The following is an 18,614-nucleotide window of genomic DNA, read 5'->3' as shown; positions in this document are numbered from 1 at the left end:
ATATCTATAAAAATATTTTTTTATCTATTACATTAATCAAATTACTCACAAACTTTACTCTCAAATTCACTTACAATTATCTCTAAATCTTTTTAAAAAAAAAACACACAATTCATCGTATTCACTCAAATCCATCCATTCTCTCTCCCTCAAATCCATCTCTTAAAGTGAATAGACCTAATACTTAACTCATTAAATTTATAACAAAAAGAAAATACTTAATAATTTAATATTTCATTAAAATTAAAGAAAATAATGTGATTTATTAGAAGTACCTAATCACTTTATCTTTATTATGATGTTTTGCAATCTAGCAAAACAAACTAATAAGATTCTTTGATATCTGTTCCCCGACTTCCCCAATGAATCCTCTTGGCCTTTATCAACACTCCATTTCACCACCTATATAATAACCTCTTCCTTTGTCTTTCCCTTTCACTCAAACACAAAAACACTTCTCTTCTTTCTTACTCTCTCATATCACTCTTCAACCAAACCCTTTTTCTCTTTTCCCTCATCCAAAAACATGTTGATCCCTCATTCATCAGTGCTGGTTGCACCCCAAACCACCACCCCCATCCACTTGGATGCACCTCTCCTTAACCATTCCAACATACCCTCTGAGTTTGTGTGGCCTGACAATGAGAAACCATGCCTTCAGCCACCATCACTCAAGATCCCACCCATTGACATGAAAAGCTTCCTCTCAAGAGATCCACAGGCTGTGGAAGCCATTTGTGCAGAGGTGAGTGAGGCATGCAAGAAGCATGGCTTCTTCCTTGTTGTCAACCATGGTGTTGATAAGAAGCTCCTAGAGAGAGCTCACAAGCTCATAGACACTTTCTTCTGCATGGAACTCCCAGAGAAGCAGCAGCTTCAGAGAAAGCTGGGAGAACACTGTGGCTATGCTAATAGCTTCATTGGGAGATTCTCCTCCAAACTCCCCTGGAAGGAAACACTCTCTTTCCATTACTCTAATGATAAATCCACCAGAACTGTTGAGGACTATTTTCTAACTTCCATGGGTGAAGATTACAGAGAGTTTGGGTAAGATTTTTTACTCAATGCAGTTTTTTCTTTCATGTAAATATGCTTACTTTTTACCCCCTAAAAGACAAAAAATCTGTCTGTTCTTTAACTAAATCATTTGAATTGCTATGAAAGTTCAAAATAAAAAAACACACACACACACACACCCTTTCTGTTTTACACAGATAAGGTAAAATCCTTTTCTGTTAAGAATCTTTTCTGAGTTTCCTTTTGTTGTCTTTCTCTACAACAACACATGCATGCACACACACATATCTGAATACTCTTGTTTTGATGTGCAACAGGAGTATGTTTCAAGAGTACTGTGAGGTGATGAGCAAGCTGTCTCTCGAGATCATGGAGCTTCTGGGAATGAGTCTGGGAGTAAGCAGAGAATGTTTCAGAGATTTCTTCGAAGACAATGAGTCTGTTATGAGGTTGAACTACTACCCACCATGCCTAAAACCAGAGCTAGCTTTAGGAACTGGGCCTCATTGCGACCCCACTTCCCTAACCGTTCTCCACCAAGATCAAGTCGAGGGCCTCCAAGTCTTTGTCGATGGAAGATGGTACTCTGTCGCCCCAAAAGAAGATGCGTTCGTTGTCAACATTGGCGACACATTTATGGTAAGGATCGTATAATTACAAGGTTGACATGTTGCTTTTTGCATCATAATGGACACTATGTCTTGTAGGTCCATAACTGTCCTTAAAAACAATGAACTCGATTCAATTACCACAATGATTAAGTTTAATCTTTTTTTCTTTTCAGGCTCTTTCCAATGGGATATTCAAGAGTTGCTTGCATAGAGCTGTTGTGAACAACCAGGTTGTGAGAAAATCTCTGGCTTTCTTCCTTTGTCCGAATAAAGACAAAGTGGTGAGTACTCCGAAGGAACTAGTTACCGCCGAGAATCCAAAGAAATATCCAGACTTCACATGGCGAACTCTTCTTGAATTCACACAGAAACATTACAGGTCTGACGAGGAAACACTTGATGCCTTCTCGAAATGGTTGCTGGAGGAAAACAAGTGAACAGGTGGACCCCACCAGTGTTCCATGGCCAACAACACTCTCTAAACTAAGCTTTAACTTGTTTCTGTTTTCTGTGAGGACGATGACATCATGTGAAGAAGTGAAAAAGAGAGTGTTTTTGGTGGGCTGGTTCTGGAGAAAAAACATAAAATAAACATGAATAAATGTTGTTAGTGTTGGGAGAATAAGTGCAAATGGAAGAACTAAGACCATTTTGTAGGAATAAAGAGTTTGTTTTGTGTAGTGAAGTTATTCCATGTTGTCACTACTAATGCATTACTACTTGTCTTAAGCTTTGTTCTAGTTTCGTCTTATGCATATGATGTCCAACTTTTAATTATTCAATAAATTGCTTTGCATTTGTGTCATCACATCACGATGTTTTATGCGAAATCTCCAAAATCTTCAGTGCTTAGTTTAATTGCGACTCTAACTCAACACTCGTGATATGGATAATGCTGTCGCCATCTTTTTGGGACTCACCAATTTTAATTTTCAAAATAATTTAAGTTTTTTTCGATAAATAAATTGTTAATATCAAAGAAAATTTAATATATATTTTTCCCTTTTACATAACTGGTTGAAGATTAAGGTGTTTACCTGTTGTTAGTAGAAAAAAACTGAACAAAGTAATTAATTATAATACTCAAAAGACATGTTAATTAGTTTATTCAATAGTAAAATCGAAGTATTAAAATAGAAAATAGAGTGTTCTGTTCTTCTGATCACTCATCAAACATTACCTATGCAACCACTCATTAATAAATCATGAAAACATGCACTTACAATTTTGATGATGTGATCCATCCTTAAGCTTTATCTAGACATATAATTCTTTTTGTTGTTGTCAACATAAAAAAATATAAGAGATCTGATCCTTGTAAAAAAAATACAACTAGAGAGGGTTATAAGATATAGTTATTTGTATAAAATAACAAAGTTAATCATAAACTCAATTCTCTTTAAATATATTTACATTTATAAAAGACACAACAATCATGAAATATGAGTCAAATATATATATATAAAATTGACATAATTTATAAGATGTTTAATTTTCTTATTTCCAATTAACATGAGACATAATCTCACATTTAAAATTAATCAAGATATACCTTATTTTAACTTAAATTAGAGAGTCTAAATATTAAGAGAAAATTAAATTAATCCTCATATTATCTTCCTTCTATCAAACATGAACTTTGATATTAGGAAAACTGTTTTATCGATCAATAAGAAAAATCACTCACTATTATAAAAATTCATATTTTATGTCAATTTTATTTTGAATTTTTTTAAAAAAATACTTATAAATTTTGTTATGAAGAAAATTACAAGAAATTATCACCAAATTTTTTGTAAAATATTTTTTATAAAACACTTCTCACAACAAATTTTATTAAAAAATACTTACCAATTTTATAATTTTGTAGAAAATAATTACTCACGAAGAAATTATCTTCAATTGAAATTCTTAAAAAAAATAGCAAGAAAACATAGTTTTTTAACAGAAAATTGTAATTTATGTAAAATAAAAGTTTTTAACAGTGACCTTAAATTTGATTCATGGCAATCATAACCATGTGTATGACATGTTTGTTGTCTCAAAAGAAAAAAAATGGTGTTAGCTTGTTCATTATGATTTTTTCTCTTCTGCATGCAAAACAAACAGTGTTTCATTTGTGATTTCAGACGAGGCTGATTTATTTTAATGAGAATTTTTCACATTTTAATTTAGATTTTTACGAAATTCATGGAGTTATCTAGTTTGAAGTGTTGACTACATCTCCATCAAACGTGAAACACTAGTTTCTTCTTTCTGCATTCAAAAAGCTGAAACGAAACTCATGCACGCTATTTCAAACCTGTGAAACATGGTATGATGAAATGATTTAATGAATATTATTATTATTATTTATTTTTCTTTTGTGTGTGTGAGATGATAAGGACCACACAATAAGAAGAATATGTTATGTGAAAATGGTGGCACACAATTTGAAACTTCACCGACTGAGGTTGGACTCAATTGGTGCTTTTATATCCAACACGACAAAATGTCACTTTAATAACACTGCATGCAACCAAGTCATTATAACCTTAGCAGCAAACTTTGTTTCTAGCAATGCAACACGGTCCAATGGTTGTTTCATTCATCACACTTCACAAGAAAAACCACAGAACATACATGTTTTAGCGTGCCATTATTAATATAATAATGTATGATTATTCCACTTGATGGAACTTTAATTTTGTGGAATTAGTGTCACATCAACAATAGATATTGGATTACTCTATTCTTTAAGCATTAATCTTCGTTTATATGCGTAAAGTTGTTTAACTCCTTTAACAAAAGCACAGCAGAAACGACTAGCCATCCTAATTACTCAAAAACATGTTTAGCAAAAGGTTTTAACAATGATTAGGGATAAGCTCGAAATTATTTAAATCTCATTATTGTTCCCTAAAAGATAGTGCATGATGAATTGAATTGATTGATTATCAACTCAAGTTTATTATTATAGATATATTAATAATAAAATCATTTATGGATTTAAACCTTATTTTTATATTATTTGTTAAAGACTTTCTGAATGAACATGCTAAGGTTTCATCCTTGGTGTAGAGGTATAATAGGTTTTAAATTGTTAGTAAAATTCAAATGCGATTTTATAAATTGTTTTTTCTTTCACTCAAACTTTAGAGGTCTCAATATCATGTTCTGATGCAACTGATCATGTTTTTTGCCTATATATGTAAAAAAAACTGATGATGTTTTTTCAGATTTTTTTCATGCATACTAATTATTAGAAATGAATACTTGTAATTCATTTTAGACAATTTTTACTAAATATCTATAATTGGCCAAGTTAAAAAATTTTAATTTTTAATTAACATTTGAACCTTTTAATTAATATTTCAACTTTAAAACAATATGTTTAAATTTAAATCTTTGAGCAATTTTTATCTTTAGCTTGTATATGTTTTTTTGCTAACATATAATGAAAAATAACACTTGGTATTAAAAACTCATACCAAGTGCATGAAAGAGTGAAAAGACTTCGAGTCACAATTTATAGTAATTAAAATTACAAGTATTAATTTATCAGACTAAATAAATATAAAATTGCATGAGAAAAAAAAAACGGTTTTCATTATTATATCAGTGTTATAAAACAAAATTTAGTGACACACGCGTAATTTCACTTTTTATGTATTTTTAAAATTTATTTTCTATTTTATTTATGCAATTTTAGTTCATCCTCCATCTTCATATGTCATATTTATTAAACACTAAATGTGATCATGTAAGTGTTACACCTACAGAAATACTTCCCAATAAAAAAAAAATTACTGCTAATATTTAAGTAAAATATTAACTTAAGTCTCTTAATTTCATATAGTTACTTTTTTAATTCTTAAATTAAAATGATTTGTGTCCTTCCTACTCATCAAAGCAATCTCATTGAGTTAGAGAAGAAAAAAAAATCCATAACATACAATTCAGTCAATATAGATGATTATATATGCACTCTCTTACTTATTCAACTCATTTCATTATTCAAATATGTAATACTTTTCTAGTCAATCATTAAGGTTTTATTAAAAAAAATTTAAAAGACAAATAAAAAAAATTGACATGCCCAATTATACACGTTTTATTTTATAATAAATTCATTTATTACATGTAATATTTGGTAATTTGTCATTCGTTTGTAAAATATGTAACAATCCTAATGGACCGACGGAAAGAGATCAACCTATTTTTCATACTAAATGTGTGTTTAGTTATGGGTCGAATTGATGTAGAATTAATTAGAATCGATGTTCTAATGTAGAATCAGGATATGTTTAGTTTTCAAGATCAATTAAAGGGTAAAAAATTTACGTAGAATAAGAAATAACTAATTCTTACTTCAGCATTGGAATCAATTTTCCAACGCTGTACCAAACACACCCTAATTTTTACACATATTTAGATTACTAAAAAAATAATTGTATTTCTTAGGACACATTTTTTTCATATACTTTTAAAGACTAAAAGATAAGAGACTAAAAATATATTAAAGTAATTATAAATGCAAGAAATAGTAAAAAAAAGACAAAAAATTATAAAAACAAAACTAATTAAAAATATTAAGTCATTATTGTACACTTGCATTTGAAGACAAAGATGTACACTTGCACTTCTAATTTTTCTAAGCTACAATTATGATAAGATTTAATGTTAAATATAAACCCTAAATTTATATATTGATTCCATTATTTTTGAAAGTCACACATTGACTAAAGATAAAACAATTTTATAGTATATAAAAGTGGGTGCAAACTTTACTTTACAAGCAGGTGTTATGAGGTTGAGTTAGACTTAAAGTCTACTTGTTAATATGATATGAGAGTCAATTGTATCACTTGTTATGAAGAAATTTGTTGTTTGTTGGACATGTTATTCCACCTTTTACCGGACTGTTATCGGACCACCTATTTATATCTAGTCTCATAAATGCGATGTATATATCTCGATATGAAGAAATGTGTTGGAAGTTCGACAATATTTATATTCATATATTATATAATAATAATAATAATAATAATAATAATAATAATAATAATAATAATAATAATAATAACTATTATTATTAATAAATTGTTGAGAGTCTAGAATCCAATTGATTGAATTGGACCTATTTACATTTGATTCCTCTTTTGAATAAATAGAGAAGGTGACTAACTTTAATGGTTAAGTTGCAAAGAAAACTGTAGGAAGTTATAAAGTTAGTGAGAGGGGTATACCTTAAAGATTATCACAAACATGTTATGTTATGATATGATGTTTTGTTTTGTTGATGTAGAAAAAGTAGAAACTAATCCAATGAATTGGGCAATGGTACAAAATATGTTTGAGATTCTAAGGAGTTATTAAGAAATGAGTTGTTTTAGCACTTACCATAACAAACAAATGTCATATTCATCAAACATGTCAAATAATTTGTAAAGTGATTCGGACCTACTATGTTTTCTATCTACGGTGTTTTTTTCTTACCCAACCCTCGTAATTTTTTAAATAACCGTTTTACCTTGATTTCTGGATAATTTATTTTAAAATTTTTGATTTAATTACTTATGGTTTCTGTTATCAAAAAATATTAAATTGGCCTTCAGTTTTTTAGTTTCAATTTTGTTTCGATTTTAAAAAAATTACAATTTAGTTATTTTTGTTAAATTTTTTGAAACGAAATGATATTTCATCAAAATTAAAATTTTTAATAAAAATAATTTATTTTGTTGGTGTAATTAACATAATCTTAGTGTAAATTTTAATGAAAAATTCTTATTCTGTTTCAAGAAATTAAGAAAAAAAGATTAAATTTCATCAATTTTACAAAATTGGAATCAAATTAAGATAAAAAAAAAATTAGAGGATGAACTTGACATTTTTTGCCCTAATAAAATTATAAAAGTGATTAAACCAAATTTTTTGAAAAATAAAATTTTTATAATTTTTATAATATAATTTTTGGACCATGATTTTTGGAACAATTTTCTCGAAATATATTAAATGCTTTCTAAAATACGTTTTCAAGAATAACTTTTTTAAATATACTTTTTGCCTTTACATATACATTTCTTTCATAACGAATTTTCTGGAACGAGTTTTTAGATATGATTTTCATAACAGAATTTTTTTAAAAATGCTTTCTGAAATATAAATAATAACTTCTACAATGAATTTTTCAAAACAAAATTTCTTTTGGAACAAGTTCTCTCCCTCTTTTTTTTTTTTTTTTCTTTCTCTCAAAGTACAGTGGAGAATGAATGTACAGTGATTATAGTGCAGCAGTAGCAAAAGAGGTGTTTTAATCTTTTTCTGTTAGTATTAGATGCATTTAGTAATAATGGAGGTGCAGGAAGTAAAAGCTCTATCAAATTAAGCTTGAACCTTTAGATACGCAATTCATTTGGGCCAAATTCTGCAGATCGTGATCCATATGGTAATATGACTAATGATTAACAACATTTCATAAGCATATCTGTAGATTTTGCATGGTTGTCAATGAGAATAGTAACAAATAATATATATACACAATAAAGCTCATCACTTAATAATTTAAATTGGAAATAACTATTTTTTTTTCAGAAATTTTAAGTTTTGAATAATGTAGTCCAAGGATTTTCTTTTTTCTGAGCTTAATCAGAGATGATGAAATTAGAGAAACGAGAAATAAAAGAAAAAAAAAAGGGTTATTGTTTGGATGGGTTGATAAAAGATACAGGAAAAGTTTGCACAGGTGAGATCTATCAAAACCATTGAAATTGGATGGAAATAGTTGTAATATTTTTTTTATTTATGTTTTAAGTTTTAAAAAACGAAGATTTTATGAAAAATATTTTTCTGTAATAAATTGGGAAAAAAGTTTATTGTTTGGGATTTTTTTTTTTTGGATAAATGATTTCTTTCACTCTCTTATTGTATTATTTTCGTGCTTTTTCCCTTTATGTCTGTCATTTCTATTTGTTCTCTTTTATTTCATTCTTAATGAAGAAACAAAGTATTACTATATGAATGTGGTGTCATTAAAGAGTGCTGTGATATTCTTCCAATTACCCTCCTCAAAAAAAGAAAAAAAAATGTAAGTCACTAAACTTTCCAAAATAATCTCCAACCATTCTAATTTTGCCAAGAATTTTTTTAATATATGTACTTTTTATATAAAAGTTATCAAATAAACCCAAATTTATTTAGATTAATTTCTTCATAAATATTTATAAAATAATATTTTTTGTCTATAAATTAAAAATCAATTTATGCATATTAAGTTTTAGAAGTTAAAATGCACAATTACAGAGGAAAAAAAGAACATATATTTTTTTAAAATTTAATTAATTATTTTTTTAATACATCTTTCATATCTCTTAATAAGGTTAATGACAATTTAAATGTACTTTCTTTTTAACTTTATAATACACAATTTAAAAATAAAACTGTGATTGGAGTTTCTGACTAAAAAATACTCTAAAGTAAACATCTCAAATGCAGTATATTTGTTTATTTTCTATTTCTACAAATGTTTGATAAAGAAATTTATTGAAATGTATTTAAATGTGTGATTAAGTAACCACTTAAAAGTTTGCATAATCAAGAACATAGTGTTTCATGTGAAAAATTGAACACATTCACCACCTGGGTACTTACCAAGGCAAAATCTCTGCTCATTGTTTCACTTCTATATGAATTCATCCTTCCCCACAGCCAATACATTGTCATTATGTTTCTCATCATCAATGACAAGCACTTCGAAGAAGGTGAAGCTCCCATAAAATGGGGTTTGAGAAATTTAAACTCTTGACCATTACATAACAGCACAACAATGTGAAGTTGAACAGAAAAAAACTAAAATAGATGTAGCTTATTTGATAGTGGAAATAGTTACAGTAAAACACAAAGGTTTTATCAGAACATTGAGAGATCTAAGCCAAGGCCTTACAATCTTATATAACATTTTCAACCTTTTTTTTTTCTTTTATCAAATATTAGTTGTTAATATACTGTTTTTTGTTATAAGAGATTCAAATCAATTGCTTATATCATCTTTACTCTCTTTTTTTTCCTTTGTTTTCATCTTACCTCCAAGTTAATCTTATAACTACATATATAACATATTTCACTAGATGAGCTGAATGCTACAGAAACATCTCAGTTTCTTTAAAGCAAGAAAAGTAGGACCAGAGCTTCTAGTATCACACACAACAATTGAGTTTACTTTTGAAAGTCATACTTCTGTTAGAACTGAGATGTTTTCCATTCTGATGATTTTTCTTTTTTTTTTATCACTTAGTGTTTTTTTTTTAAATTAAAATAAAGTGCTTCTCATGCAAGATAAGTAGTTTAATACCTATAGAGCAAATGTGTGCTTTCTTAAGGTCTACAAAAGCAACTCTTAGGGTTCATGCAAGAATTGAGTACCAGGTCAGTTACTTGAAAAGAAAACTTGCAGAGCTTCTGCTGCAAGTTTACAACATTCATTGAAACCATTTGAAGTAAATGAAGAAGCATGTGGGGAGAGGACCACATTATCCAAAGCAAAGAGATCATTGGGAACAATAGGCTCATTCTCAAAGACATCCAAGCCAGCACCCCCTATCTCCCCTTCCATCAAACACTGCACCAATTCCTTTTCATCAATCAGAGCTCCACGCCCAACATTCACAATAAATCCATTTTTTCCCAACGCCAACATCACTTCCCTATTCACCATGTGCCTTGTTTCTTCATTTAACGAGCAACAAAGCACAAGGACATCACTATCACCAGCAAGCTCAACAACATTAGAATAAAAGGGGTATGAGACAAATGGCTTCTCGTTTCTTGAATTGTACATCATTTTGTAAACCAAAGGCCTCAAGCCTTTCAGCAACTGCTGTGCCAATTTTTCCCAATCCAACAATCCCTACTCGCTTGCCTTTTAGCTGAAACACAAAGCTGAGTGCTAGTTACCATTCATGCTCGAAAAATTCATGTTTTATTTGTCTATTCTAATGAGTACTAAAAGCAAAACAACACTGACTACCTTCTCCAGACATAGAAAGTGAAATTTCAGTTTAACTCAATTCTACAAAATCGACTTATAAGATGAGATTTACACTCACTTATATACCAAGAATTTACCTTATCTTTTAGTTGATGTAAGACTTCCAACAAGCACTTTATTAGAGTTGATATTGTTAAAAAAGACATGTTTTGACTGGATTTTTAGCAATAACAATTGTGTAGGTTTTACTCCATATTTAATTATCTCCATTCAAGATTTGGTTCTTTCAAATAGATATTTACTAATAGTATAAAGTTATAGAAAAACAGTGATGGAGAATATTTTGCCAGTACTCCACTCATTGAAAATCGTCATTCAAGTAGAAATAGGAGATCGGAAACATTTGCACGAAACAGATACACCATGTTTGAAAAGCACATGCATAGATAGAAGAAGTAGAAGAATGAGTAGTAGTACCTTGGAACCAAAAGAAAGATTGAAGGGCATAGAAGGACCCCATTTCCGAACATGTCGATCAGCGGCAGAAATTTTGCACACTACATCAAGCAACAACCCCACAGCCATATCAGCAACATCACCGGCATGATCTCCAGCAGCAGAGACTACCTGAATACTATGACGGCTGCATTCTACCAAGTCTATGTGGTCGGTTCCAGCACTGCTGGTCACAATGATGCGGAGTGATGGGAGGAGACGGATGGCATCTGCTGTGACCTTCTGTACAGGGTTGCACAATATGGCTTGAATGGATGAGGGGTCAACCTTTTGCTGAGTGAGGAATTGGTGGAGAGAGACTTGTGAGGAGAAAGCTTTGATGAAACGGTAGTTGTGAGAGTTTTGGGCTTCAAAAATTGGAAAGATTGTTGGAGGACCAAACACTAGGAGTGGTTGAAGCTCCTTATTATCTTTTAGGTTGTGTTTGTCTTCCATTGCCATTGATGGTTGAGCTCCTGGAAAGTGGTATTGTCAAACTATAGAAATATTTATTCTTACTTTCAATCTTATTCTAAAATCTAGAACACTGTCAAACTAACAAGGACAGAACTAAAAGAGGAATGGTACTATTGCATCCTATATGCAGTGCACATTCAGCCACAATAACCACAAAACATAAGAATAGGAGTGCCCTTTATTTTGATCACCAATTGGTGATCAAAATGCTCCATTTCTTCATGATGTTTTCCATTTTCTGTTTTCAAACTTGAACACACCATGTATATATGTAATACTCATTCACATTCCATGAAGGGGTTGGCAGAAAGTGGAATAAAATTCAAAACCTTGTGGAAACATGTAGAAGAGCTTAAAAGTGGAAAACTAAATCCAAACAATGCAGAAGTTCCCAGCTGGAAAATTTATCAAACACTACACCCGCATAGAACAAGTAAATGCTCATGAATGTAACGTGCTTATACACAAAAGCTGCATCTAAACCAAACCGAATTAATTTGCTTACCAGAAGAGATCAGCTGAGAAAGCAAGTCAGAGAAGTAGAGTGATTAAGTTTTGACTTTGGTAGCCCAACTCCATCATGTGCTGTGGGGAATCTTTGGGATGAAAATTTGATTCGATTCATACAGTACCAATAATTCACAACAACAAAACAAAATATCCGGATAACTTTTTCAGGCACAAGAGAATAATTTATTTATTTATTTAGAAAATTTAAATTTTCTTAATCTAAAATAATTTGTTTGGACGAAGAAATTAAAAGAAAATTAAAATTAAGAAATTTTAAGAAGATATTTCAAATAACTAAACAATAGAATTTCAAATTCATTAAAAAAAAGAAATTGAAATTTTATGGAATTTCTCATTGATTAGGATAAAAGATGATCGAAGATTACTCGACCCACAATTATCCGAATGACTCAGCCGAATTCAGTTATATTTCGCTCAGTGACGACTTGGCTGAAATTCTATCTGAATTGACTTGATCGAATTCGGCCAAATTTCGGTTGGGGTCGACTTGGCCGAGTTCGACTAAATCTTTATCTAGAGCCAACTTAATCTTATCTGGTGAGAGTCGACTCGATTGAAAATTGGTCGGGACTAACTCGATCAAATTCAGTCGGGGCCGTCTTGGCTGAGTATAGTCAATTTTTGGTTGGGGCCGACTTGGCCGAAATTCGATCAAATTTGGCCGAGTTGATCTGATCGAAATTCAGTCAAGTTGTTCTCGTCCAAAATTGGACCACATTTAACTGAGTTGACCCCGACCGAATTTGGCCGAGTCGATCTCGAACTAAATTTGGTCAAATTGGACTGAGTTTATGCCAACAAAAATTTGGCTGAATTCAGTCGAGTTAACCCAATTGAAATTTGATCGAATTTAAATATTTTAATTTGACTAATATATTTTTTAAATTTAATTTCAAATTTTTATTTATTAAAATAAATATTGTTATAATGACACTTTATCTCACAGGAGAAATTCAATTATTTTATCCAAATAAGAAATTGAAATGTGAGATATTTGAATTACTCTATCCAACCAAACTATTTAGAAAATGAAGAAAATTCAATTCCAAAAAATTCAAATGCAATATATTTCAATTTCTTAGAATTATTAAAATGTTTTATCCAAACACAAAGTTATTTCTTGATTGATTGGTATTGACTTAAATAATTCTAATATTTTAGCATTTAGGTAGTTGTCTCATGGTTTCTCTCTTAGTGTCATACATGTAACATGTGTGTAGTCGTTCTTTTTATTATTCAACAATTTTAAAGGTTAGTGGTATTATTATGATATGATTGAAGTATGCTCATGGAAAAACTTTTGCGATCAAAGGAATGTTGAAGTTTGATTGAAGACAGAGTAGCTCCATAAGCAGAGTAACTTGAATCTAGTAATCTTTTTATTGATCTAGATGAAACCTTCAAAAACAAATATCAGGGAGAAGGAATAAACAAATCTATTTCCACATGCAGCCATGTGGAGATTCTTGAATTGGTCATACTCATACTTATGGATTAATCAATCCAATATCCAATAGTGGCAAAAGGTACAACATCAATTTCATTGATGACTTAGTAAAAAACATGAGTCTACTTTTTGTTGAAAAAATTAAATTTCTTTTAACTTTAAAAAATTTAGTAATAAAGAATTTCGTATAAATCGTGAGAATGAGTTTACATTACTTGAATTCACACATTTTTTATAGTTAGAATGGTATTTGAAGGCAACTGATAATCCTCTATACTCCTTAACAGAATGGTATAACAGGATAAAAAAAATTAGACAATCATAATTATGGTTTAGAGAATAGTATTTGGACAATAAATTCTAAAAACAATTCAACATACTTTTCGGCCTGAAGTTGTAAACTGGATAGTTCTTCTTAATCGAGTCCAACATTTGTAGTAAAGAACAAAGTCATAGAAGAGGCTTTGAGTGGATACAAAAGTAAAAAAATAATGTATTTTTCTTGATGTTCCGACAAAAAATTTAGTGTCTTTCGGTCTTTATAAGAAAATAAGAACTCTCTTTACTTAAAGTGAACAGAGAACACTAAGACCAAAATAATTCTATCCATTAGTCATGAAAGTTAACGTTTTATTTATAAGCAAATTAGTTACCAATTGTTTATTCTCTGAAAAATAAGAGAATATGTCAGTTATCTAAAATAATAACCGAATATTCAATCTTTCCTATACAATAATATTTGTTAATCAAATCTCAACTACTCACAAGACAGACGTAGTACAATTCCTAGGCCCATAACTTATAGGTTGACTTTTGGATGTCTCATCTATCTTCGAGTATTGGGTCGAGCCTTGGATGACTAGGACGGTACATAACCCCTAGCCTTGATTTTCTCACGTCATTTCTAGGTAAGTTTCTTTCTTTTTGTTAAATTTGGCGTCTGTCTCTAGCCGCTTAATAATTTATGATTTACTTTACCTTCAAAATAAACAACTTGTTTGTGAGTCGTATGAATTTTTTATCCCTTGTTGATTCATCTGTTAGCCAAACTGGAATGTCGAATATGTAATTTTCTTTAGTCAGGTTACAATCTGCTCCCAATCGAGCTGAAATGTCGAATTTGTAGTTTTATTTAGTCAGGTTATGGCATGCTCCCAGCCAAGCTGGAATGTCGAATATGTAGTTTAAAAGAGAATACTTCAATTACCCAAAATAATAACCAAATACCCAATCTCCCATATACAATAATATTTGTTGATAAAATCTCAATTGGTCACAAGATGGACTTAGGCCCAATTTCTAGGTCCATAAATTATAGGTCGACTTTTGGATGTCTCATCCATCTTCAAGTATCGGGTTGGGCTCCGGATGACTAGGACGGTACACTTAGTGTTAGAGAGGAGCCAAGCACATATAAGTTGTATGATCATATTTCTCACATGATGATAATAAGTAGATATGTAGTGTTTGAAGAAGAAAATAATTGAGATTGGGGTACAACTCATGTTGAAGATTCTTTTGCTAACTTGAATTCCAATGATGATAACTGAGGAGCAAATACAATATCCAAAACAAATAAAGATGAAGTTGAAACCAATGAAAATAATGGAGAAAACAAATAAAAATACATCCACATTGAGTGAAGAGCAATCTGTTGCTGATTACGTGTATTTGTAATGTTTTTGATGATGTCCATAATAACATGAGAATGATTGGAATTAGAACAAGACATAAATGTATGTATGTGATAATCTGAAAATGTTAATTTGTTGTCTTGATAGTCGACTAGGCTACTAATCTAGTTAACTAGGTTAGTTCTGGAACTTGGATTTGGACCCTGTCATAATGTAGTCAACTAGCAAACTAATCTACTCGACTAGATTCGTTCTGACAGCAGCTGATAAGATAAAAACATATCACCGCACCTTCTGAAAGCAACGTTTTCAACCAAAAAGAAAGTGAAAAGAGTGCTGAAAATCTTCTTAAAGCAAATTTTGCAGTAAGGGCTTAAGTGTTCATCAAGATCAAATGAAGAGGGTGTAATATTAACACCAAAGCTGTGTACTAAATCAGGTGTTATTGTTCCATTACTATCACTGTTTTTGTATTAGTTTCTTGTAGTTTCATGAATCTAAAATTCTGAGTGTTATCATAGTGATTGTGATAATTGTGTGTAATTGCTTGGAGCATTACAGTTTGCACATTTCTTGAAGGGGTGTTTTCAAGAAAGTGTGATTTTAGAGTTTAGAAATTGCATAGGTGTTTCTTGTATTCCTTCTCTTGTTGACATAGTGAAATTTCTAGTGAGAAAAACTAGAGATTGGATGTAGATTCATTTGAATCGAACCAATATAAATCTTGTTGTCTCTTGTGCTCTTTTTCATTCTCTTTTAATTTTTGCTAGGTATAAAGGTTGAACAATATGCATTCTTAAACTCCTTTTTGTCAATTGGTTAAAGATTCCATAAAAACTGTTTTTCAAGTGTAAGAATAAATCAAAAGTTTGAAAAACCAATTCACCCCCCTCTTGGTTGTGAAATATTTGTGCATCAAAGTAAACACAATCATAACAATGTATAATGAAAATGTTGAGAGTAATTCATGAGTGGGTAAGTATCAATAGATAGAAATAACAAAGTTAAACACAATATAAGAAAGAAGAACCATAAATCTATTGCCTCAAAAATTTTGGGTTGAAAGTGAAATCTTTACGTGAATCAAGTTCAAGTCATATTTATGTAATCTGATCCTAATGAACACTCTCGAGTGTCCCATATAGTCATACTTCCAAAATTAATGGCGCATCCTATCACATTTTCCTCTACTTGCTTTTTAGCGTATAAGTATATGGTATTCACCAACCTTTGGCATAATTCAATTTTGAAATTGCAACCAAATGAAATTCAATCGTTCATTAATGTTTATAATTTTTTTCTGTGAGTAGTTACAAGAGGTTATTTGTGGGTCCATAATTTTTCCTTAGCCATCTACAAATGATTTTACATACGTAGAAATATATATTCTTTAAATATAAGAAGTAAGGGTTTAAATTTTGTGATCTAGATTCAAGACAAGTGTATATGTGTAACTAGTTCATTAATTATGCACGTAAGTATTTTAGAATAATTAAGAAAATCTCAGACAAAAAGAAAAAGAAAGTAGTAATTTGTTATGCGAAGAATGTGGATTTTTAAAACATGAAAGTTCCACTAGTGTTTCCAATTTTTGAAATATGTGTCCTATGATCGTGTTAACTTACCCTATCTGCTTGTGGTTGACGATGATCGTGTAATACGTTACATGGGAGCAGATGATGTTGCATGTGGTGCTGATGAGACATAGAGCTGAGAGGGGCTATCTTAAGAGAATTATTTTTATGGCATTTACTGATTTTACACTTATGTATTTGAGAACAATGTTTTATTGGTTTTTGAATTGTAATATTGGTATTGGAGTTTGAATTTTATATCTAGAGGAGTTAATAAAGGTTTTAAATTGTCCTACGTTTTGGGAAGATAAGTTATAATAAATGCGAGTTTGTGTTTATTTCTATTTTATTTCATTTTAATTAGTAATATTCGACCAAGATGTTATAGGATTGGCTCATCAACCCACCCGTAGATAAAGGGTCACAATTTTTTTTTTTTGTATTTGCATCATGTTTTTTTTAGCCAGCATATTGAGTTGACAAACTCAAATCTAATATTTTTGTGAGTTTGGTTTGTATTTTGGGTTGAACATTATTTTGGATTGTAGTGAAGTTTATTTATATTTTAATCACAATTATAATTTAGTTTTTTCGAGACAAAAAAAAAATTGCATTTTTTTTAATTAAGTGAGTCAGTGAGTTAACCTGTTTACCAGTTGTAAGCCAGACTAGGTTCTTACTTTTTTGGCTCGTTAATAAGTGAGTCAGGTTAGGTTGGTTCACTAAGTGGGCCAACCTGTGGTGGGCAAAGCCGGGCGGACCGTTTTGATAGCTCTACTTCCATAACACTAATATCCAATGTTATTTTCATTTTCACCAACTTTATGATTTACATATAATATAATCCATTAGGTTTTAGTTTTTATGGAACCCCTATAAACATGATGAAATAAATCGATTGATTGTTATTGACATCTCTTGTATCTCGAGGGCAATTGTTCTTATAATTTGCTTTGTCACAGTTGAATTCCATCAAGCGGATCAGGTGATGCAACAAATTGAGTTCTGACAAAATATCCCTTTTGACCCAGTTAACCTCGATCAAGCTCACAAGGATGATTTGAGAGGAAGAAATGACAAAAATTAACTAGCGCATAATGAGCAATGGATCGTAATTTGGAATGACCAACAAAATTGTGTCATTCAAGGAACATCATTCACCGAAAACAACCATTTGCGTGACAGTATACCATACATGTTATCCACACTATCCACTACATATCTCAATCTTTACAATCTTCCAACAACGAGGTGAACTTACCTTTAATACAATATTTTTTTTATCATTTATTTTATCCATGTCAATAACCTTATTGTTTATATTATAGTATGATATGCCATAAGAACCTCCTCATCGTCCTTCATAATCCTACACTGTCCATGTCGGGTCTTCTGAAGATTTTCTACCCGATCCACATTAAGCTTTTGGTAATTCATTTATGGATTACGGTAAAATGATTAGATATTCCTACCCTCAGCTCGACAACCCATCATACACACCCTTCCAACAAGTTCCTTCCTCGTATGCAATCAAGGATTTCATCAATGCCATTTTATTCTCCACCGGTGCCTTTTCAAACATCACAAATTGTTCACCATCCTCACTTTCCTCAAAATGAACAGATTGATGAAGACAACAAACCACACGAACAACAATCACAAAGATGATCTAGAAGACTAAGAAGAAGACATCCATGTGACATTAAAGGTCACATATAGATGAATTCTATGTTTTATGTAATATTTATTCTTAAAGACTCTATTATTATTATTATTATTTTAAATCCAGATGTTCATATTTCTAACACCACCTAAGTTTAAAATTAATCCACATTTTGCTATATTTAAAAAATAATCAAAAAC

The 18,614-nt window shown here is 30.6% G+C and overlaps 1 protein-coding gene and 1 pseudogene across 1 annotated transcript; one reads left to right on the top strand and one right to left on the bottom strand.

Annotated features, from left to right (window-relative positions):
* Positions 1 to 416: 416 nt before the first annotated feature.
* LOC114166040 (gibberellin 20 oxidase 2-like) lies at positions 417 to 2,368 on the top strand. The gene is made up of 3 exons (XM_028050694.1): positions 417 to 1,047; positions 1,335 to 1,656; positions 1,802 to 2,368. Exons 1-3 carry the CDS (start codon positions 527 to 529, stop codon positions 2,063 to 2,065), a joined length of 1,107 nt encoding a protein of 368 aa, XP_027906495.1. The 5' UTR covers positions 417 to 526; the 3' UTR covers positions 2,066 to 2,368.
* Positions 2,369 to 9,869: 7,501 nt separating this feature from the next.
* On the bottom strand, positions 9,870 to 12,220 carry LOC114167511 (annotated as a pseudogene).
* Between the last annotated feature and the right edge of the window lie 6,394 nt (positions 12,221 to 18,614).

This window comes from Vigna unguiculata, chromosome 10, assembly GCF_004118075.2.
Source record: "Vigna unguiculata cultivar IT97K-499-35 chromosome 10, ASM411807v1, whole genome shotgun sequence".
Lineage (NCBI taxonomy): Eukaryota > Viridiplantae > Streptophyta > Magnoliopsida > Fabales > Fabaceae > Vigna > Vigna unguiculata.
Note: the sequence above shows the minus strand (reverse complement) of the source record. Positions and strands in the feature narration are given on the sequence as shown.

Excerpts from the sequence above, each read along its gene's own strand:
- LOC114166040 (XM_028050694.1), top strand. The coding sequence starts at position 527 with ATGTTGATCCCTCATTCATCAGTGCTGGTTGCACCCCAAACCACCACC. Across the intron at positions 1,048-1,334 it reads GAAGATTACAGAGAGTTTGG|GAGTATGTTTCAAGAGTACT; the intron begins GTAAGATTTTTT and ends GATGTGCAACAG. Across the intron at positions 1,657-1,801 it reads ACATTGGCGACACATTTATG|GCTCTTTCCAATGGGATATT; the intron begins GTAAGGATCGTA and ends TTTTCTTTTCAG.